The sequence below is a fragment of the Microtus oregoni genome, unplaced genomic scaffold (assembly GCF_018167655.1).
Source record: "Microtus oregoni isolate MIOR12 unplaced genomic scaffold, Mior012 000022F_ref0000154, whole genome shotgun sequence".
NCBI lineage: Eukaryota > Metazoa > Chordata > Mammalia > Rodentia > Cricetidae > Microtus > Microtus oregoni.
In genome coordinates, this window is record NW_024543081.1 from 19,652,641 (window position 1) to 19,675,065 (window position 22,425).

A 22,425-nucleotide genomic window follows, 5' to 3' on the forward strand; every position below is an offset into this window, starting at 1 on the left:
GCTGACGACTGCTTTCCCTGGAAGAAGTGGCCATCTCCGTGGCCGTTCGTCAGCTGTGTGGCCACAGCCATGCTGCTTTCCCTGCATGTCGAGTTCCTGTTCCTGGATTGGTGTCTGGTAAAGACTACATTCTTTCTCTTCCTCTGCAGCGCTGAAGGAAGCCATACCTCTGGGCAGAGCAATGGGCGAGATCACCAAGCGCTGGCCAAAGCGGTCCAGGTCCACCAGGACACACTGCGCACCATGTACTTTGCTTGACATGTTGTAGTGTTTAGCGATTGTGTACCAAGTTGGATTCACACGAGACCAGCTACACTCAGACCAACAGATGCCCAGCCCTTCCGTGACAGCCAGCATCGAACATGAGACGTCTTTGGTTTTATTAGATCCTCCATTTTCCAGAATGCCTTCCGTCCCAGATTTCAAACTTGGATTTTGAGCTGCAGGCCTGTACGAGACCCCATTGTAGGAAACGTGGTTTGCCAAAACCTATAAGCTGCTCACCGAAAGAGTCCGTGTTTCCTAAAAACAAAACAACAACAAAATGTCCTCAAACCAGTCTATGAACTCTCAGGGCTTTAAAACATTTTTAATTTATTTGGTCATTCGATTTACTCGTTTTTAACACCTGATTCTCAACGAAATCGCTGGGCTCTAACTAGCTGTGAAGGCTCTGAGCGTGAAAGCAACACCATCACCATTGGGGTTTTAAAGCCTGACCCTAAGAAGTTGTCACTAATGTTGTTCTAGGGGTGCCACGTGCTCTGCAGCCCCAGGGCAGATGGCTGCTTGGTATCCATGGTGTCTCTCGCCTGCCACTCCCTGCCCTCGAGGCCTGAACGAAGGCGTAGTCGCAGAGAGGACAGTCACGTGTGTTTGCAGCAGTGACGGGTCCGAGAGATTGGCAGACAAGTGCCATTTTGATAAAAATTTATTTAAAAAGAGAAAAAAAGACAATATACTGACAGTCTAATCATAAGATTTGTCCTGTAGGACTGTGACATTTATTTTCCAAAGTTTCTAAAGAATACGGGTCTGTGGTGGTAAATACAGTACAATCCTTTTTCACTGTTATGTCTTTAATGTAAGAGAAGAATATATATATCTGGTTTGCAGTATTAAATGTGGTAGGTAGATGCTGTTTTCCTTTTGTTGACTATGGGGTGCTTCTTGTGACCTGTTTCCCATATCAGGAGCTGTTTGGAGCCTGGAGACAGGCCACCTCTTGTGGCTTTTAGCGCTTATGTAGAAGAATATGCAACTGGCTTCATGTGACAGCGATGCACCCCTCCTTCTTCCCCCTCCCCAGTGTGGACTGTGTAGCCTGTACCTCTGGGAAGGACAGTGTGCTTGCCAGGAATTTGCCGTCCTCCCCTGCCTCATCCATGTGTATCGCTCAGCCGATGAAGCACAAATGGATTTTATTTATTCTTCCATTGCTGGGGAACAAGCTCTCATCAGAGTGCACCTCTCTCTGGGTGCAGTCTGGAAGGTGGCTTTCATAGGATCTATGCACTGAAATGGAGAGAGAGCTGCCAATGGTGGCTCTGCTGGCATGGGATGGGCAGGTAGGAGGAGCTGGCGGTGGGCAAGGCCAGCAGGGAAAGCACAGACTGCTCTGGGTGGTATTTGCTTCTGGGCCCCAACCTGGCTTTGCCAACCTAGAGACCACTGAACTGAGAAGGGACACTACAAGTGGTTCTGTAGGTGGCAGCAGCCACTTCCGTGTGTGTGTCCAGTGGGGCTCTTCGTGCTTGTCCTGAAGCTGAGTGAGAATCGGATCCGCGTTCCACACACAAGTTCCCAGTAGGAACAGGGCCTCCTCTTCCTTGCTGCTTTGTGCTCTGTGGGTTTTCTCTATCCCTGCTGATGGTCCTCACCCCCCAACTCTGCGTGATTTACCTCTGACCCTGCGGTGGAGGGAGTGTGCCCACCCCGCCCCCCACCGTGGTTGGCACCTCATGCTAGAGGACACAGTGCCACCACTGCCCATCATCCACCTGCTCTGCATCTAGTGGTGGGGCAGACGCAGTGACCTGGGAAGTCATGCCCTCAGCGGGGTGTGTGTCTGTGTGTGCATGTGGGTGTCTTACTAATGACATTAGTCTCTTTTTACTGTGTCTTTAAAAATCTTTTAACGTGACAAACCTCGGTCTCAGAAGCACTGGGGCTGCCCGCTATCCCATTGGCAAGTGGCACTTTCTCAGACTGTTTCGAAAAGGATATAAAAACACTTTAACTCACTAAGCACGGTCAGGCTGAAAAACTTGTTCAGCTGGTAAACTTTTAGAATCTGAAATTAGATTGTTTTCAGTTATTCTTAAAACCATATGTCTCACTGGGCGAGGTGGCGCATGCCTTTAATCCCAGCACTTGGGAGGCAGAGGCAGGCGGATCTTTGTGAGTTTGAGGCCAGCCTGGTCTACAGAGTGAGTTCCAGGACAGCCAAAGATACACAGAGAAACCCTACTCTAAAACCAAAATAATAATAATAAAAAATTATAAAATACAAAAAAAAAAGCCCATAAAAACCATGTCTCAAAGGTGTGTCCTTAGCCCCTTGCCATGGGATCTCAGTCATGCAAATGAGTGTGCTAGAATGCAGATTCTCAGGCCTGCTGCCAGCCTTTTGGATCTGGCGCTTGCAGCCGGCTGGGCATCTGTGTTTTAGCCCTCTACCCCCACCCCCATGTGTCTGGAGGCTTTCTGAGGCAGTCCCTCATGAGGCCAAGGGAGCAGGAAGGAACCTGCCTGAGCTCACACCTAGGAGCACTGTGAGCTGGGGAGGACATCTGAGATGGGAGTTTTGTTTGTTTTGATCATCTTGAAGGATAAGTTTTATTTCTTTTTGATGGGCTAAAGTACTTGAGGAAAGTGCTTTCTTTGGCCCACGCTTATTTGTGACACTTTGAACATGAAAACCTTCCTCAGACCAAACACCCCTGATTGAGTTTAGGTACACATTGTCCACACGTCCCATGGTGCAGTTCATAAATGGCTGGAGTTCCAATTTCTCAGGTAAATAATTGTTTCCCCCAATTTTTGCCCTCCCCTTATTAGCATAAATTTTGAGGTAGTGTGAGACCTCAGTCTTCTGTGGGAGCCAGCTATCAGACTGCACCTCACCTACAACTGGCGACAGGTGCCGCTAGCTCCTGAAGTATCTCCTTGCGGGAGAAACTTGGCCAAGGTTGAGGTGCCCACTAGCTAGCTGTGTTCCCAACCCCACTGATAAGTAAGGTGTGCCTTGCTTTAAGCAAACTGAATGTGATTATGTTGTTATGCTCTGTATCCATTTGGAAGGGAAATTAGGGTGTGCCTGTCTCTAAGAGAGGCTGCCCGATCAGACTCCCATGCTGGGACTCTTCCTAGTATATTGTAGGATATTTACTTTTCAAAAACCAGTCATGACTTCAATCCCTTCACCACTTTGTGCACCATGCAGCAAATTCTGCCCGTGCTGATGAAGCAGTTCAAAACTCTAGGGAGACCGCTAGGCCCCATTGTGTAGATGAGCTCTTAATACTCTCAAAACTCCCATCCTGTCACTACGCGTTACCAGCCCAAGATTGTCTTAGTTCCCGTCGGCCCTGAAGCTCAGCCTACCTGTACTTCTAGAAAGGGGCTGTCTGGGGATGTCCTCACATGCACACTTGATACTATTTGGTCCATTCTGCTTTCCCCAGATTTGGCCTTCGCCACTCCTCACACCCACCAGCTTACTGGCCTCTAGGCCACAGGGCACTGCCAGTGGGGAGGCTGCTCCCTCCATGCTGTCTGCAGCTGACCCAACACCTGTTTTCCTAATGTTTACCTGTTACTGAGCGCTCAACAGAAAGACAGCCCCAGTGGTGGGGTTGGGCAGGGTTTTTGTTGTTGTTGTTAGATGTTATTTTATTATTTTTAAGTGCAAATGTTGCTATTTATTTTTTTCTCTCCTGCTCTGGTTTGATTCGGCTGAGTTGGCTGTCCCAATGCATGTGGTACCTGATGGACATGGTAGAGATTGTTTCCCCTAACTTTTATAAATGACCCAATGTTTACCTTCGGGCTTGCGGATGCTTTATTTTTGGAAGCCACAGATGTAGTTTTTCTGGATGAATTGTTTTTCTTATAGATGCGGCAGTATGCTTTTGTATTGATCTGCAGGGTGATTATAATTTTATTTTTACAAGCAGTTTTTCAATCAAATTCTATATTTGATACAATATGTTAAGGGTAGACCAGCCCTGAGTCATGCAGCTGGGACCCTTGAGTGTCCAGGAGGCCTTAGGGCTGGGTGACCTCTCTTGGCCCTGTGGTGGTAGCACTGGCTGGTCACAGGAACCTTCAGGGTCCTTCAGCATGTCCCTGACCTTTTGGATTGTTACAAGGATTTTTCATGGGCATTTTGCTACGCAGGCAGTGGACAATCCCCGTGGCCCTAGACAAGCCATAAGCAACCTTTCTGTGACCTCCCTGACTCATTTCTACACCCCTGAAAAAAGGAATGTGCCCTAAGTAGAAGTTACACTCCCTTGGTGTTCATATGCCTCATTTGCAAATGTAAACACTTTGTTTGTTTTAAGCCCTTCCCCACAGTAACCATGCTGCCTGGCTCACTGCAGGCAGTGTGCTAGCTCTGTTCTGGGTGCCCTGTTGCAGACCCGCTGGCTCCTGGAAGTTGCACTGATCTTGCGACAGTTTTCTTTACTGCATCCAACTCCATATCTGCTGTACTCGTTGAAGTGATTGTAAACAGATTCGCAGTGGCAGGAGTTGATGTTTATGTGGGACATTGCCTTGCTTCTGCGATCCAAACACACATTTCAGTATTATATGCTAGAGTGTGCAGACTGGATCTGTTCTCTCAAGCATTGTGGACTAGCCTTGTCTTGTTTTCGGACAAGAAGTTCTCCACCTCTGAACAGGACAGCATGCTCTTCAAGACCTGAAGGCTTGAATGTAAATGGATTAGTTAGGAGTCTTTGTGGCTCTTTTGGTCTGTTTAGTTTTCTTGTGATCTGCCAGGCTCCCAGAACTATGTCATTCTAGTTCCTGTGGCCTTTGTCAACTTGGATGACATCGGAATGGTCCAGCCAGTGTTAACGGGCCATCGCTGTATTTCTTTGACCGGCCCTCAGCTTAAAGTTGTGAGGTCACTGCTGTGTCAGACTGTCGTTTATGGTGCATGGATGGATGGCAGGGACATCTGAAGCCCAGTGCAGCCCCTCATGCCTTGTGACCCTGCTGGGTTCTAAGTACAGGCTCTCTCTAGTCAGCCCCACATAAACTGTCTGTGGTCAGGGTACCCAGTGTCTGAAACAAAAGGAGCTTTTACATTCAAACCGCAGTGTGTGTGTGTCTGTGTCTGTGTGTCTGTCTGTGTGTGTGTCTGTGTGATGTCAGTGCCATTGCAGAGCCCTCACCTTTTGTCTTTTGGGTTTGTTCTGCCATTTATTGTCTCAAGTTGAATGTATCGGCTTAGCCAAATCACTACAGAAGGTGGTTTCTCCAAACCTTTTAGACAGATGCATAAAAGCTACCTCTGACTTCTCATTGGTTTGTGTTTGCTCTGAAGCACCGCTATCCACACTGAATATAGCCAAAATATCGCCTGAATCAACCGAGTTGTGAATTCCTCTGTTCAGCTCTGGCTTGAAAATGTGTGTGCCATACTGTGATCTGGGGCGGCCCCCTCCGCTATCGCTGACCAGGGATAACCTCAGCACCGCCCAGCTACAAGATTCTAGCACCTGAGAGGCTGGCAGAAGGGCTTCTCTGCATGGGGAACGTACATCCTCCAGGCTGTTGGGAGCGACTCCGTGCAGGGCCACATGTGGCTGAGCCTGGAGGCAGCCTGTTCCTGCCTGGTTTTGCATCTTTCCCCCTGCTTGCTTACTTATGAATGGATTCCCTGCTCTCTCCTTCCTTTTTATACACTATAAACTCATAAAGGTGCTCCAACACCGACTTGTGCAGATAATGTATTTAAAGCGGTTGCATGGATTCAGACAGTACAGGCATAGCTGACCTTTGATCTTGGGTTTTGAAAGCGAAGGACTGAAAGCTCTGTGCTCTCGCCCTAGGCCCTCAGATGGAAGGAGTAATGGGCTCTGTTTGAGTACAAGTCCCCACTAGTGTTTGACAGTGCATGTCTGACTTAGAGGTTTGCCATGGGGACCCGCCACCTCTAACCAGATCTCTTGTGGTCGTCCACTTTGCTGTCCAGAAGGCCATCCTTATACATCATAGCTCTACCTTCATCCCTTTGGCCTCTCTCTTAAAGTTTTCTTGGCCTCATTTTGAAAAGTCAGCATAATAAGCTCCCAGATTCCTCCACTAATTGACTTAGGAAATCATGAGGACAGTTGGACAATGTCATGAAGGCCTGGGTATTGAGGGGCATGTGGAAGGGGCCTCTGCCAAATGTCTTTGCACCCCTCCTCTCTAGTTGTAATGCATTGTTGGGGGTGGGGTGTCACCTTCCATGCTTTTGGTGTGCGAGCATTTGTGGCACCCGGGTTATTTGGATCCTCTGTCTTGGCTGAGGGTTTGGTGAGAATCCAGGGAGGCACAGGGCTCTAGACATGCCTCACCCAGGTACAGTGATATGAGCCACAGTCCTCAGAGGGCACCAGCAAGAGGAACCTTCCCTCTTCTGGGGGATACCAAGCAACCCAAAGCCCTGGCCACTGCAGTCTTGAGGGCTAAAAGGTTGGAGGAGCTCCTGTTTTTGTACAGACAGTACCTTCTTCCCTGAGGGGTCACCAGAAAGCAAGCGTGGGAACCTTCCTCATTCAGTTCTTCCTGCCTCTTCAAGCTCCTTAACATCAGTGTGGTCACAAGAACACTTAACACCAGCTACCAGCAGAGTGAGGTATACCTGTGGGGACAGGTGGCTCCAGCCCTGCCTCCAGGCACTGGCTGTACTGTCTGGACACCCAGTCCACACCTTGCACCCTAAAGCCTGTTCCGCGGCGTCCTCCGAGTCTTGCAGGGGCTGATATTTAGTTGACCCTACCCGCGGAGCTCGGCACTCCTGTGATGCCGCCCTGCAGCCATAGAGGCACTCTTAGTCCCATCCTGGGTCATTTGTGCCCTCACACGCAGGCTTTGTTCTCTGCCCCTCAGCACTACCGTCTGTTGTATAGGAAGTAGGTTTAGAGGGAATTGGAATCGTGTCTTTGTGAATCTGTGTGACGTCCTCGGGCGGAAGGTGCTATTTGGTCCTAATGTTGTTTTGGAATGCTTTTTCATTGTTGTTACTCTGTTCTGTGACGTGGGGGCAGACTGCTCACTTATGTGTGGTGTCACTTAAACCGAAAACATAGGACTCCAGCTTTGACATGCCTGTAGTGGAATTCCTATCTCTGACCTTCTTGAGCCTGGGATGAAGCAGTTCCCTAGCCTGGTCTCATTAAAACCACCCTCCCTGTCAAGGGATGTTTTTGTTGGTTTTAACAGGGGAAGTGATCTGCTCTTTTTGGTTTGGTTTGGTTTTTTTGTTTGTTTGTTTTTTTGTTTTTTTTTTTTTTTGTTTTTCGAGACTGGGTTTCTCTGTGGCTTTGGAGCCTGTCCTGGAACTAGCTCTGTAGACCAGGCTGGTCTCGAACTCACAGAGATCCGCCTGCCTCTGCCTCCCGGGTGCTGGGATTAAAGGCTTGCGCCACCATCGCCCGGCATTTTTTTTTTTTAATTGCATAGAAAAGGCCTTTGCCTGTGAAGCACTGGCTGTGGGTGGATAATACATTAACAGTAACAATTTTGGTTCCTCTTTAAAACCAAATAGACCAATGTGATTAAACCCCGAAAGGGTACAATTCCCCATTAAATTGGAATTTGAGTCCTGCGTTTGGAAAAGAATTTTAGTGTAGTTGTTAAAAGTTAAGAATTTATAACTGTAGGAGCAAGTGAGTTTTTGTTTAACAACAACAAAAAAAAGGTTGTAAGAGAATAATTGTAGGCTTCTGTGCAACAAAGTGTCTACTGCCTCAAATGCAGGAAGAGAATGTAACCCTGAACCCAGACTCTTACCTCTCATACTTCAGATTACCTGCCTAATGTGTATTGAGGGGTTTAACCCTGTGTTTTTATCAGTTTTTTCTAGTTTTATTTTATTTTTATAAAGTAATTGAAAAAGAACCAAAAATGAAATGAATTCAAGAAGTTCCCCTGTGGCTCCTCACCCAGTCTTATCCCCTCCCCCCCCCCACACACACACTGAAGCATTTTTTGAAGACATTTTGAATCAAAATGTATTACATCCATTTAACATTTGCTACTTTCTGAGAAGTGGAGTGGCTCCAAGGGCCTGTTTCAGGTGGTACTCTGTATGTCATGGACATGTTTGTACCTGTACAGTGGATCTGTGTGACGATGTCTTGTGCTTGCGGTTTAGAAACCACGCAGTGCTGTTTTGTAAATTGACAGTTCCTGTGTAAACTATTATTTATGACCCTTGGCCCCTCTGTATAATTTTTCATTTGCTACATGGATTGTATAATTAATTATAAAATTATAGTACCTGCTAAACCCAACTTTGAGGCTTCATGTCATTGTCTTCAGTCTGATGCCAGTCTGTGGATCGTCAGGATGCCCAGGCCTTGCTTGATACCAGTAGTGATGTCACTTTAAATTAAGCCTTAATCAGATAGTGAATTTGTACATTTCAGAGTATGCAAAAAATAAAAAATGAAATAGGCAGATGCGTTTCAACTGTCCAGATCCAGATGCTCAATCGTAACTCAGCACGTGCTCCCTCTGGAGTTAAAGGGGTCGCTGCCAGGGTTACATTCCTCCCTCATCTGTGCTCTCCGTCTTGGCTTGATGGGAACAGGTCGGTCATGCACGTTTCTGTACCGGTCTGGCTAGAGACCTCGGCAGGGTCATCTTCAAACGCCTGGTTCTCTCCTCCAGTCTGAGATGAGCCTTGGCTGCTGGGAACACGACTGAGGCATAGGTTTTCCCAGCCTGCTCCTAGGCCAGGCTCTCAGCGGGCACTGCCACCTGTCACTGCTTCTGCATAAATCACAACAGATTTTTGTTTCTGTAAAAGCATCTTCAATCTTGGGATAAGATAGAGGGGACCCAGCTTTCTTTACAATGTGGATCTACCTCAGTTAAACAGTTGGGTGCTATTTACTAAGTCTGTCAAATTAAATTGGAAAATGTAACCAAACAGTGGGACGTAACTAACTCCACATGAAACTTGAAATCGTTTCCGTTTATTTAATGATATTTTTTATTTATTTTGTGCCTTTTCTGTTAACCCTAATACATTTTTGAAATTCAGAATAGTCATTTTTCTCTCGCAAGTGGGGAGCCCTGCCTGATCATGCCAGTATCCCATCTGACTGCTCTCGTTGTTACTGGGATCCCAACCTGCCTTTTTTGAAAAGGGAGGGGAAAAATATGTCCAAGAGCAAATTTTACACAAACAATATTCACATAACATACCCCAGCTATTCTATGCATGTGTTCATAGCTGTCACTTCCATTTCTGTGCCATTGAAGAGGCACACACACCCACAAACAGACACCCCAAGTACTTGTTTCTGCTTTTTTTTTTTTTTTTTTTTTTTTTTTTTTTTTTTTTCTGACCGTATCCCTCTTCCTCTGGCATGTTTTGTATAAGACTTTATTTCATAAACAGCAAATGGACTGTTGTCGATTCCATCTCCTAGTTTGTATGGTGGAAGTGCTAAACACCACGGGCACTGGAGGGGGCATGCCCGTGGCCGTCTGGAGGCCAGGCTGGAGGTGGGGAAGGTGTGCGCTCTGTGGCAGCCCATGGTTTCTGAAGTCAGGAACATTTTTTGATGGGTAAGAAAATAAAATCGGAGATCGATGACTTTCCACACTTTTATATTTGGCAGTTTACAATTCTAGACTTTTCCTACTATGGCAATCTTTTTTAACAGTTCTTTGGAGGTAACACAATATTTTGGAGTCTTATGAATTTGATTTTATACCAATCAGAAATAAAGTTAGGAATCTTTCCTGTAGTGTATAGTCTTAGTCTTTTAAAGAGATCTCTGGATTTTAGAAGAACCAACTGTACTTGGTGGCAAGACTCCAAAAGGTGATTTGGGAAACACCCGCTCCCCCTTTTCTCTACCTCTCCCACCCCTCCCCTTTGCAGGATCTCAAAGGAAAACAAGTAAGAGAAGGGATGATTCTCGTTAGACGTGTGTGGGTTTGGTTTGGTTTTGAAGCTTCCATCAGGTTGATACGTAAGCTATATTTTATAGACTAAATCCCCCTTTAGTATGCTGCATATGGATATGAAGCTCAGAGTTGTTGCACTTTCTCTGTAATCAATGCCCTACAATTGGCTTGCCGGAAGCATTTTATTTTAACCTGACGAGTACTTTGGGCAGGTGATGAAATTAACATAGGTACCTCAAGTCAAAGACCTGCGTGTGCTGCGTTTTGGTTTGTTGTTTTGGTGGGTTTTTTGGTTTTCTTTTTAGTTTGGGGTTTGTTTGTTTTTTTTAAGCTTTTCTATGTAGCATTATATTTTACTTGTTTTGATATTATACTTTCTGGACCCCATCAGTCTGTTGAAAGAAAAACCCAAAAAGTTAGTATCCTCCTTTTTTCTCCCTGCAGTATGTGGTTCTAAAGGTAACCCTACATTAGGAATCTTTCCCCAAGCACACTGAGGAAAAGGGTACTACACATCTCAGCAGGCCGCGCCGCTCAGATCTTTGTGTTCATGCTGCTTCCTCGGTTTCCTTCTCCACATCACCCAAGGGTGGGTACCTTCAGTGCAAAGTTGTGGCATCTTAACTTTCACACACAGACCTCATGGGTGTCCGTCCTTTGAGTCAGTAGCATGGCCCTAAAGGCACTGACAGGGTGCAGCCGCTGGGCAGTCTGGCCTTGGAGCGGCTACCGCCTTTCATGTCTTTCTTTCTCAGCAGCCGCTGGGCAGTCTGGCCTTGGAGCGGCCGCCTTTCGTGTCTTTCTTTCTCGGCACTCACCCACATTGACCTGGTTGGGTGGTCTGCATGGACAAGACAGCTGGTGAGAAAAGCTGAATGCTGAGACACCGTGCATCTCTTGTCGTGTTTAAGCTTAGCTGGGTCCTTTCAAGTTTGTTTTCACAGCTTACTAGGTTAAATAGTTTGCACTATTTTTGCAATAAATTCATGGGAAACCTAACAGCTACTTACGTTGTTCTTACTGTGTGTATAAACTAATACTGAAAGTTTGGTATAGTGTTTTTCACCTCCTTCTGTAGTCCCCCTAACATGCACAGAATGCTGTAAATCTGATAAAATATGTGAATGATATTTTATAAAGTTATTTTGTATGGTGTCAATTTTGTTTTGCCGCATAGTATGTCAGCAAAAAATAAATAAAATTCCTCATATTTACAGCTGCCTATTCCAAAGATGTCTAGTTACTGTCTCCCTTGAGAGCACTGGCAAATGCACAAGCTGAGTCCAGTGTCCCTGGCAGAGTGCATCCTTCCCCTGTTCCGCAGAGCTCTGTACCACCCAAGGACCAGAAGTGTAGGGTGTAAGAGAGCTGGGGTGTCTACACCAGCAGCACAGAGAGACATGAGAAGTCATTCAGTTGAGCCCGCCATGAGCAAGGCTCTGATCTGAGCTCCAGACTGTGAAAACTGACACCTGATTTTTTTCCCCCTGCATGAAGCTAGCTAGCTCTGTTGACCTACGTGGTGTAAACGTGGTGGTGCTCTCAAGTCCCTGGAAGCCTCTCCAGTATGACTGAAAAGTGAAGGTGGTGTCAGAAAAAGGGGGGTGGGAGGACTCAGGCAACTAAAAGTCCCTAGAATGAACTGAACATTTGCTGTGGCAGACCTGTGACCACAGCAGCAACAGGCAAATGACTCCTAATGCTCTGCTTTGTTCATCCAGTCTTTTCAACTGGAACAGTGGTTGCCAGGGTAACATGGGGATGGAGATGCTGGAAAGAGAATCATTTTTAAAAACAGATGTGGAAGGTAAAGTAGACAGGATCTTACTGTCTTTAATACCAGCACATAGGCAGAGGTAGGGAGATCTCCGAGTTCTAGGCCAGCTAGGGCTACACAGTGAGACCCTGAAGGGGAAAGAAGAAACGTCATTAGCATGTAGAGGCAGAGATTAACCAAGGGTGGCGTGGAAATATTTGGGGTGTTTTGTGTATTGAATAGTGAGCAAGACTGACAGGCCCTTATAATATACCCTGATTTTTGGGATGTTGAGGCAGGATTACAAGTACCAGGCCAGCCTTGGCTACATATGCAAGACTATTCAAAAAAAAAAAAAAAAAAAAAACCTCCCCAGTGTTCAGCAAACACAGAAGACTTTTTTCAGTTGCATGGGATTGATGAGCTGGGCTCTCCTCTGGGAATGGGGCAGCTACGTACATGTTGCTGCTGTTTGTTTTGGTGCCCAGAGTCCAGTGGCCCTATGCCTGCTAAACATGAACTCTGTCTGGTTCATATCTCCAGCCAGAAATGCTAACTCTGAAATTTCACAAAATTATCAGTAAGACATCAGAAAAAGCAAAGAACCTAAATTTACTCCAATAAAGCATGTTACTGTAAAATACATACAGACCTTTAATGGAAAAAGAAAAGCAAATTCTGTACAATAAAAATGCATAGTCCATTTCTTAAAAAATACAAAAAATTCAAAGGTAGCACAATGTACATGAGCTACATGTGTAGCCATTTGTGAGAACAGGTGTCCCTGGCATCAGACAGCTGACATGGATCTTCCAGGTCCTCCTGCAAGTTCAACATGAAGCTCAGGGGTATGTGCTGCTGTACCCAAAGCCACAGCAGTGCCATCTGCCCATGGCTCTTTCCTGCTAGGAGAGGAGATGGCTCCAGTCCTTCCCACTGCAAGAGGGAATACAACCTCCAAGTCTGCTAGTGGCCGCCACTTCCCAGCTGTGAGTCTGTCCTTGCGCTTCTCACGGGACTCACTCGGAGCACTTCTTGCTGGCTTAAGCCAGTACTTCACCAATGTCACTTTCCTCACCATCATTTTCTTCTTCCTCTTCTTCCCTCTTCTCTTTGAGCATTTTCAGGTACTTACTAGCTAAAATCTTCTTTGGTAATATATCTTTAAAAAACAGGAAGTATGTCAGTAATTGCTTATGGTGAACTATGAAACAATTTCAAAATGTACTAGTTCCAACTTAGAATACCTTCTAAAGGAGATGGAATCACAGAAACGGGTTGTTTTCTGGTGCATGCTAATACAGACCTGTTCACATTCCACAGCTGGACAGTGCTTCTCTGACCTGATTTGTGACCCACCCTGTCCAAGCAAGCTGAGGAAGGATGGACTGGCCCCTGGGCTAGACAAAGCTCTTTCTATCCATGGCTGCATGTACCAGTTGCTGTTGGTGTGTGGGGGAACAGGACAAAGTACACAGCTCTGAGCGAGTCTGCTAGTCAGCCAAGCATCTTGTATACACTGCCAACTTCTACAGTTCATGGGGGGCTCAAACAGAGAATGCCACAAACTCCTTCCTGTGCTAGGTCAGATAAACCGATAGAGACAATAGCGGGACAAAAAACCTCACTATGCATATTTTTTGTTTGTTTTTTGTTTTTTAAACCAGAAAGTCCCAAAGACTAGGTACCTGCGAGAAACTGAAGGGTCTCCGAGTCCTCTGCAGTGCTGGCTAAGTCACTGTATGTCAGTGCTTTCTTGGCTTTACCACTGCCATGTCTGTAGGAACAGGTGGCTAGATACTGAACAAAGAGTTCCTAAACCAACAACAACAAAAAAAATCAAATGAAAGGTCAACTTTGAAAACTTGCCACAGACTTTCTAAGCTTAAAATTCCATTAATACTTCTGATTATCTTGGTTCCTCAAATTAAATTACAGGAAATCAGTTTAGAGGAGAAAGAAACATGAGATCAGAAAAGAAGCATGCCTGGGTAGAGCAGGAGGCAGCAGGCAATTTCTAAGCTGAGCTTAGGTGTGCAACACGAACAATACTTACAAGTGATCATGAACAATGGCTCTGGTTTCAGGGGAGTGCTGTGGTGCACACATATCATGCCAGCACTCTGGAGGTGGAGGCAGGAGGCACAGGAAAGCAAGGGCAGCTATGGATACAGCACAAGTTCCACTCGGGCCAGTCTGAGATACAGGAGCTATCTGAAACCGGTGGTGGGGGTGGGGTGGAGTGTCCCCAGCCACTACAATAAATGGAGCGAACATTCAAAAATTCTGCCTGCCAACGATTTTATTTAGCTTACAGTTTATTGAGACAAAGTCTCACCCTGTAATCCAGACTAGCCTTGAATTCCTGGAGATGCCCCTGCCTCAGTCTCTCAAGTGCCTGGATTACAGATGTGAACTCGCACATTATCTGTATCTCAGAAACACATTTTCAGTCTACTTGAATCCCTTGTGGAAGGGTGTTCACTCATAACTATAGTAAAATCCAACAACCTCAAGCTGAAAAGTGACATCTTAATTGCCGATGTACTCTGGGGGGGACCTGACAAGACTCAGAAATAAGGTAAACTGAGCCCTTCCCAAGGTTCAGCTAGGAAGGGATGAAAGAAGCGTCTGCATAGTTCTTAGATCCTTAATGCTAGGATGAATCTGAACGGAAGCTTTGAGTCCCGGGACCACACAGAAACAAGTAGCTCCTCCATGATCTTGACGATTTAAAAATAGACGTGTTCTGTAAATAGTATACCATTGTCTAAAAGGGGCTTGTCATTCCTAAAACTGCTATTTGGCGGTCCCAGACCTGTCCAAGGACAGTGGGAACTACTGTATTTTGCCAGGCTGTACTTAACGCTCTGTGCAAAGTGACAAGATTTGCACCCACACTGGTCCTGCTTCAAAGCATTGTAAAAAATACTACTTTAGTAGAAGTATAAACTGGAAAACGATCTAGAGGTAGTTATTAAGGCCAGGTCTCCTAACAACAGGAAGATTCCTGGACCACCACTAACAAGACCAAACTTTAAACAAGAAGTGGTAGTAAGAATTTTTAATCCAGGCTGGTGGTGGTGGCGCACACCTTTAATCCCAGCCCTCGGGAGGCAGAGGCAGGCTGATCTTTGTGAGTTTGAGGCCACCCTGTTCTACAGCGTGAGTTCCAAGGCAGCCAGGGCTATTCACAAAGAAACCCTAAATCGAAAAACCAAAATAAAAAAAAAAAGGAAGGAAAAGAGAATTTTCAATCCCAGCACTCAGAAGGGTTTGGTAGGGCTGCTGTAGAATAACAAGTGGCCAAAACCAAATAAGCAGGGCTTGGTGGTGCCTGCCTTAAATCCCAGCACTCGAGAGGCTGAGGCAAGCGGATCTCTTTCGAGTTTGAGGCAATCCTCGTCTACACAGTTCGGGGATAGAGAAACATATTGCGACCTGTCTCAAAATATAAAACAAAATAAAAATGCAAAGCGACCGGTGTTGGAAGGGGGCTGTGCAGTTAACACTTGTCTCTGAAGTCGAACTTGTGACCACCTGCTGTCTACACAGACCCTCACAACGTGCGGAGGCCTGGGGATCCGGAGACGGCCAAGCGAGCCACCCGGGAAGCTTCGAGAGCCCGCACCACCCCGCCGCGACAGAAATCGGGGGCAGAACCCGCGCAGCCGCAAAAGGGAGGCTGGGCGCGCGCGCGAGGAACGCTGGGAGCGAAGTGAGAACGCAGAGCGGAAGCAGCCTAGCGGAGGCGCGGCGCGGGTGGGCGGGGCTGAGACCACGATGGGGGGGGGGTTGGGAGCGCGCAGGCGCGAGGAGGAGGCTAGGGCGCGCGGCCCCCGCAGGGCAGCCGTCAGGCCGGGCGTGTGCGGAGCCCGGGGGGCGGTTAGTGCCCGCACCCGCCCCTCACGCCGCCCCGCCGGCCGCTCACCGTGGCCTTGGCCGTGAGCACCAGCGCCTCCTGGTTGATGCTGGACACCTCAGGAGAGCTCTTCATGATGACTCGGATGCGGGACAGGGGCAGCGACACGAGCCGCTGTTCCCCGCACTTGTCCTTACCCACGGCCGCGTCCGCCATCTTCTGCGTCCGGGCGGCCCGTGATGCCCCGCGCGTCCGCGCCTGCGCAGACGCCGTGGCGCGCGGTGGCCCGAAAGCTTGGGTGACGGCACCCAGGAAAATCCCCTCGGAAACGCCGCGGCTGCCGACCGGAAGAAGCGCTTCCGGGCCTCCGACTGCGTTCGGGAATCCCCGAGCTGCACAGACCGGCCCCTTCAAATGCCAGAGAAAGAGAAATGTGATCTGAGGCCTCGTTCTGGAGGTCGCCAGCAAGCATGTGCCACACTGGTAATCAGATGGACGGTGGCCGGAGCAGGAAGGAGCAACGGTTTGGCCAGGGGAGTAGGGAGAAGTCTCTGCCCGTGCCTCGAGGCCCGTGGGGATTAGCCTGTTAAAGAGGTGGCTGAGCTAGATGGCCCTTGAGCGCCCTGTAAGCCCACCACAAAACCAAGAGGGTCACCAAGCGTTCGAGGCCAGCGCAGCCACACATGACCTTGTTGAAGAAGATGGACCATGTCTGGAGGAATAGGAAGCAAAGAAGGTAGAATGAAGGCTGTTAGAAACATATGAGCAAGTGGTAATCCGTAGGACAGTGTCCAAGAATAGCAGGAAGTCGTGGGCCAGGGCGGGTGGAACCATGAGACCGTGGGCTTCAGCCTAGATAGGTTGTGAAGTAAAGTTGGTGCGGCCCAGAGAGGACAAAACTCCTAAATTGGCATTAAATTTTAACTGGAGGAACTAAATGCGCAGGGTTTCGTAGGTTGGATCGTGTTAGGGTTCAGTGTTGTCTTTATCATCGTGTACCCTGGCCCAAATAAGCACAAATAGAGCTGGCCCTCAGGATCTTTGGGGGATCGGTTCTAAGATCCCCACATAGACTGAAATTGCACTTGCTTAAGTCTTTTAAATACAGAAGGTGACAGTTGCATAGAGCCTAGGCCCTGTCTCCTCATACAATGCCTGTCCTCTCTTGTTACCCTGGATAAGTGCTTTGTGAATGCCATATGAGCAGTTGCCAGATGGTTAGGGAACAATGAGGAAAGGTTGCTATATGTCTCCTCAACAGACGTGATCCCTCCCCCCCTCAATACCGTGTATTCCAGGTTGGTTGAAGTCCATCGATGTAGAATTTATGTCCAGTGTTAGTATCAGGCACAAGGGGACAGCCAGTGATCAAGTCAGCCATGTGGCCTGCTCTCAACAAGATTATGTTCAGACCCAGATGTACTGGAAAAGAATACCATTTCCAGTGGGAAGTATCATGCCTGTGGTGGTAGGCTGGCCTTTAAGAAGTGACATTGTGCTCAGATCTGAAGAAAAGGAGAGCCATACAGGAAGGCTGAGACAAGAAGAGTATTGTCTGTTATGTGCTTCGTCTCACACAAGTGAGGCAGACAAGCATAAGGAATAGTTTATGGGATGTCACGTGGCTTGAGCTGTGCACGCACTCTGAACAATGCAGCTAACAACCTAGGACATTTACCACCCCCAACCCCATCATGCCACACACACACTGTTCTGGACAATAGAATAAGTTTTTCCTTCTCTTAATTGGCATCAAACTTATGTTCTATTCGATTGTACTCTAGTTATGAAAGGAGAGGAAGGAGGCCAGCCAGTTTGAACTAGTTTGGAGTACATGCAAAATAGGGCAAACCATCCTTAAAGCGAACTTTTAGGAAAACCCCATTTGCCATCTTATGTGTGTATGTAATTGAATGTGCATGTAATTAGAATCATACATTATGAGGACGTGTACAGTAGAAAAGAGGTTGTAATAATCTGTCAAAATAGCAACCCACATTTCTATGAAGATGAAAGCAAAAGAAAAAAAAAGTGACCCACCCAAAGTCCACCCCTTGTAACTAACTCCCTTCAGATCTCAGAAGCTAGAGCAATAGCCTGAACTCCTGTGACCCTCTATTCTTTGGACTGTGCATTCCTAATCTATATTGTTTTGCTTTGAATAAAGTTTCCCTGCTATTTTGCCATCTGTGATGTGTGATCTTTTCTTTTTCTTTTTCTTTCTTTCTTTTTTTTTTTTTTTTTTTGTTTGTTTGTTTGGTTTTTGGAGATGGTTTCTCTATGCAACAGCCCCAACTGTCCTGGAAGTCTCCTTGTAGATCAGGCTGGCCTCAAATTCACATAGATCCATCTGCCTCTCAAGTGCTGGAATTAAAGGCATGTGCCCACCACTGGTCAGCACCTTCTAATTCTTTAAGAGGCCAAGGACCTCTAAATGCCCAGACCAGAGCCTCCAGTAGCAAACACTAGGACATGGCCAAACAAGGAACTGCTCAACAGAAAACCCAGGAGATGCTATCAGATTGGCTCTCGAAGGGTTTTAGTTTGTTTATTTAGTTGGTTATTTTTGTACAGCTTGTTTTGAGAAGGTTGGAAACAGGATGAGAGGTGAGATGAGGAAGATGTCTGGAGAGCCCAGAGAAATGAGAATTCCCAAAGAGGAGGGGGAGAAGATTGAGTCATGATAGTCATTTGGGAAGTAGGGAAAGGAGCTAAGTCTAAGTCTGAAAAAGGGCAAATGCCTGCCACTTCAGATAAAGATGAGTTTTTCAGCCTAGACCGCAGGAGCCCTGAAGACTGCTGGCCTCCCTGCTTATGCTGTTGCTATGTCAGACCTGACCACGTTAGAGAAGGAAGGCTTTATGTTGACTCAGTTCCAGGGCATAGTCAGTCATGGCAGAAAGTCAGCAAGTCATGGCAGACAGTAGGAGCTTCAAGTAGCTGGCCGTGTTATGTCAGCCTTCAGCAAACAGGAACGAGTGCTGGTGCTGGCTTTCTCTCTTTTTTTTTTTTTTGTTTTTTTTTTTTTTTTGTTTTTCGAGGCAGGTTTCTCTGTAGCTTTGGAGCCTGTCCTAGAACTAGCTCTTGTAGACCAGGCTGGCCTCGAACTCACAAAGATCCACCTGCCTCTCTCCAAGTGCTGGGATTAAAGGCATGCACCACTACCGCCCTGCTTTTTTTTCTTTTTTAAAAAAATGTGTAGCCCAGGCTGGCCTCGAACTCATGATCCTCCTGCTTCTGCCTCCTTCAAGCAAATCCTACCAGTGTGTGCCACCACAACTGGCACGTTCTCCTTTTTAATACGTCTGGCAGGTTAGGGTTGTTATGCCCAAATCTGCAAAGTCCCCACAAAAGCCAAGAAGGAGACTGAGTCTCATATGTAAAAGCAAAGAGCCTTTATTTTATTCAAGTTTGCAAACTCAGTCTCTCCACATGTCCAATGTATTAAAATAAATGGAGAGCCCCGAGTTCAGTTAGAATTGGGTTTTTATAGTAGTAAAGGTGGGGGTGAAGGGTTTCTGAGGTTTAGGACCCCTGATTGGCTGACATTTGTCTAGGGTTGTCTTGGTGCGTGTGTTCTGGAAGGTGATCCTATCTACATCTGTTGGAATGTTAGACATTTCCTTTGAATGGTCTGTTCTTGGGTGGTGGTCGGGTAATCTCAGTTTGTGGTTCCTTCTGCTACCAGGTACTGCTTTAGGGTAAACTACTGAGACTCAGGCCTCTTGTTAAATTTACTGATGGTCAATGGCTGAGTTCTACTCTGGCAGGTGATAATGGTTGGAAATAAAGAACTTCCTTTGGATGACCTGCCCATACTTAGCACTTACCTTATCGTGGCTGGCTCCCACAGGGTGAGTCCTCACCTGATTAACCCAGTCAAGGTAGCCCCTCACAGACACATAGCTTCAGTTACAATCAAGCACATGTAAGAGTGTACTCTAGCCAGGCAGTGGTGGCACACTCATTTAATCCCAATACTCGGGAGGCAGAGGCAGGTAGATGGCCAGCCTGGTCTACAGAGCAAGTTCCAGGCGGCTATATAGATAAACCCTGTCTCAAAAAAAACCAAACAAACAAAAAGGGCACTCCTAAATAATCATTTATGGAGACTTGGCTGTACTTCTTGTGACTTTGCACTCAACCATCAGGTGGATGGTGGATCTTGAGGCTAGTTTTCTGAACCAATGCGTTGGCACCTAGTGATGATGGCAGTGACTCCATGCCACAGCAAAGGCTGGTCCTAAGTTATCTCCAGCCATCAGATGGAGTGTCTGTTGAAGGCAAGATGGCCACCGTGACTCTTGCAGTAGGAATGGCGGCCACAAGGCTTGTGGGACAGCCTGATGGCTGGGTCTTAGCCCACCCAGATGAGGATGAGCTGGGTCCAAGGAAAGGTAAGTTCTCCGCTCGCCTGTTCTCCAGCCTTTCTCAATCCCGAAGACAGACACAGCGGGGAGTTGAGTCAAGCAGGAACTCGTTTATTTCTGCACAGTAAACATCTTTTAAAGCAAAAAACTGCAGGGCCATGGGGAGTGGAAAAGGAGCCAGCCAATCAAATCATTTTAACTATCCCGCACTCAGAAAGCCTACATTTATTCTATTGTCCACAAGCTGTTCACACGCTGACATCATCTTACCTGGTTCTGGTGTCCAGTCCAGCCTTGGTGTAAACAACTCCGGGTCCACCCATCTGACTTTGGATCGGCACCATCCTAGCTGCCTTGGTGTCTTAGTGTTTCCATTGCTGTGGCACACAACCATGGCAATTCTTATAAAGCAAAGCATTTTATTGGGGCTGGCTTACAGTTTCAGAGGTTTAGTCCATTATCGTCATCATGAGAAGCATGGTGGTGTGTAGGCAGACATGGTGGTGCTGGAGAAGGAGCTGGATCCACAGGCAAAAGGAAAAGACAGAGTCACACTAGGCCCAGCTTGAGCATGTAAGTCCTCAAGGCCCACCCCATAGTGACACACTTCCTCCAAAAAAGACCATGCCTCCTAATAGTGCCACTTCCTATGGACCAAACATTCAAACACAAGGGGCTCCCGGGGCCCTACCTATTCAAGTCACCACACTCCACTCCCTGGCCCCCACAGGCTTGTTGTCATAGCATAATGCAAAATGCATTTATTCCCATTTCAGAAGTGCCCATAGTCTATCACAGTCTCAACCCTGTATAAAAATGCCAATCTCAAAGTCTCTTCTGAGATTCAGGCAATCTCTGTAATTAACTGGAATGCCCTGCAAAATCAAAAGAAAAAGCAGATCACATACTTCCAACATATAATGGCACAGGTTATACAATACTGTTTCAAAACAGAGAAAAAGGAGCACAGAAAGGAAATAATAGATCAAAGTGTAATATGAAGTTGGGGGCATCACCCTAGCCCCTGGCAGTCATCCATGGAGCGCCAATGGAGCAAAAAGTTCCATCTCAGGCCCCCTCACCCTGGCAGTTGCCTTGGCCCGGACTCCAATTCCCAGCCTGCCAAGTGCTGACCCCTCCCCGGTTATTTAGGCTGGGGGTGGGGGAGGTACGGGGCGGGGGTGGGGAGGGTGGGGACAGCCGGGGACGTGACACAAGTCTCTGGGGTTTGGGCTTTGCATGGGCTCCTCTTCCTGCCATGCTGTCTCGGTCCACCCCAGTGTACTGCATTTATTAAATGCGGGCGTCTTAATTTGGTCTAATCTGGTCTAATTGGAGTTATTTGTATAGGCAGAGCAGTTTTTCTTAAGACTAAACCAAATACAAAGCAAGCTCAAAACCCAGCTTGGCAAATTCCAAACTCTGCATCTCCATGTCTGATGTGGAAATACTCTTCAGATCTCCAACTCCCTTCATCTTTGTTAACTGCAGCACACGCATCTTCCTGGGCCAACAGGTATCTAACCGTTAGCAGCTTTCCTTGGCAGGTATCCCATGGCCCTGGCAGCTCCAACATCTCGGGGTCTGCAAGGCAATCCAGGCATCACATCCACAGCTGAGGGGAGTTATTTGATAATTGATGTGGTAGGGCCCAGCCCACTGTGGGAAGCTCATATGGTTGAGCGCCATATAAGAAAGCTAGCTAAATCAGGATCTGCAAGTGAGCCAACAAGCAGTGTTCCTCCCTGGTTTCTGTTTCAAGTTTCTGTCCTGACCTGACATCCCCAAGAAAGGAGCGTTATCGAAAACTGAAATAAACCCTTTTCTCCTCTGATTGCTTTCGGTCATTGTTGTCACAGTAACAGTTACTGACTCCAGAGAGTGAAGTCCTGGCACTAGGAAAGATCAGAGACAGTTATGGATACTGTCAGTTTAACCCTGGACACTGAGCTTCTGCTTTGGAATAATCCTTCTGAACACAGTGAAGATGTGTTGCTCTCATTGCTAATAAAAAGCTGATTGGCTGATAGCTAGGTAGGATTTTGGGTGTACGGTCCACACTACTATAGTACTATGCCTGTAGTGTACAGCCTGCACTATGGGATGGTTCGCAAGCCTAGCAAGGACCTGGAGACTGACCCACACACATACACACAGAAACAGAGACATGGGTCATCCTTGAATTCCCCAAGAATGCCCACTTTGTTGTGTTCCAGGGAAGCTTATATAGTGCCTTCCCTGACAAGTTGCCATGCCCTAGCTTTCGGGGATCCTTCAGCTGCAAGCCA

At 47.1% G+C, this 22,425-nt stretch overlaps 2 protein-coding genes across 2 annotated transcripts in view; one reads left to right on the plus strand and one right to left on the minus strand.

Moving 5' to 3' along the window:
• Ago2 (argonaute RISC catalytic component 2) overlaps window positions 1-9,556 on the plus strand; it is an 82,130-nt gene extending 72,574 nt beyond the window's left edge. Inside the window, exon 19 of the mRNA XM_041672421.1 lies at window positions 150-9,556. Coding sequence (XP_041528355.1) covers window positions 150-258 — 109 coding nt within the window. The 3' untranslated portion in view covers window positions 259-9,556. The remainder of the gene's footprint in view (window positions 1-149) is intronic.
• Window positions 9,557-12,535: 2,979 nt separating this feature from the next.
• Window positions 12,536-15,991, minus strand: Chrac1 (chromatin accessibility complex subunit 1). The gene is made up of 3 exons (XM_041671675.1): window positions 15,837-15,991; window positions 13,594-13,720; window positions 12,536-13,067 (listed from the first exon to the last, which is right to left on the minus strand). Exons 1-3 carry the CDS (start codon window positions 15,981-15,983, stop codon window positions 12,949-12,951), a joined length of 393 nt encoding a protein of 130 aa, XP_041527609.1. The 5' UTR covers window positions 15,984-15,991; the 3' UTR covers window positions 12,536-12,948.
• Between the last annotated feature and the right edge of the window lie 6,434 nt (window positions 15,992-22,425).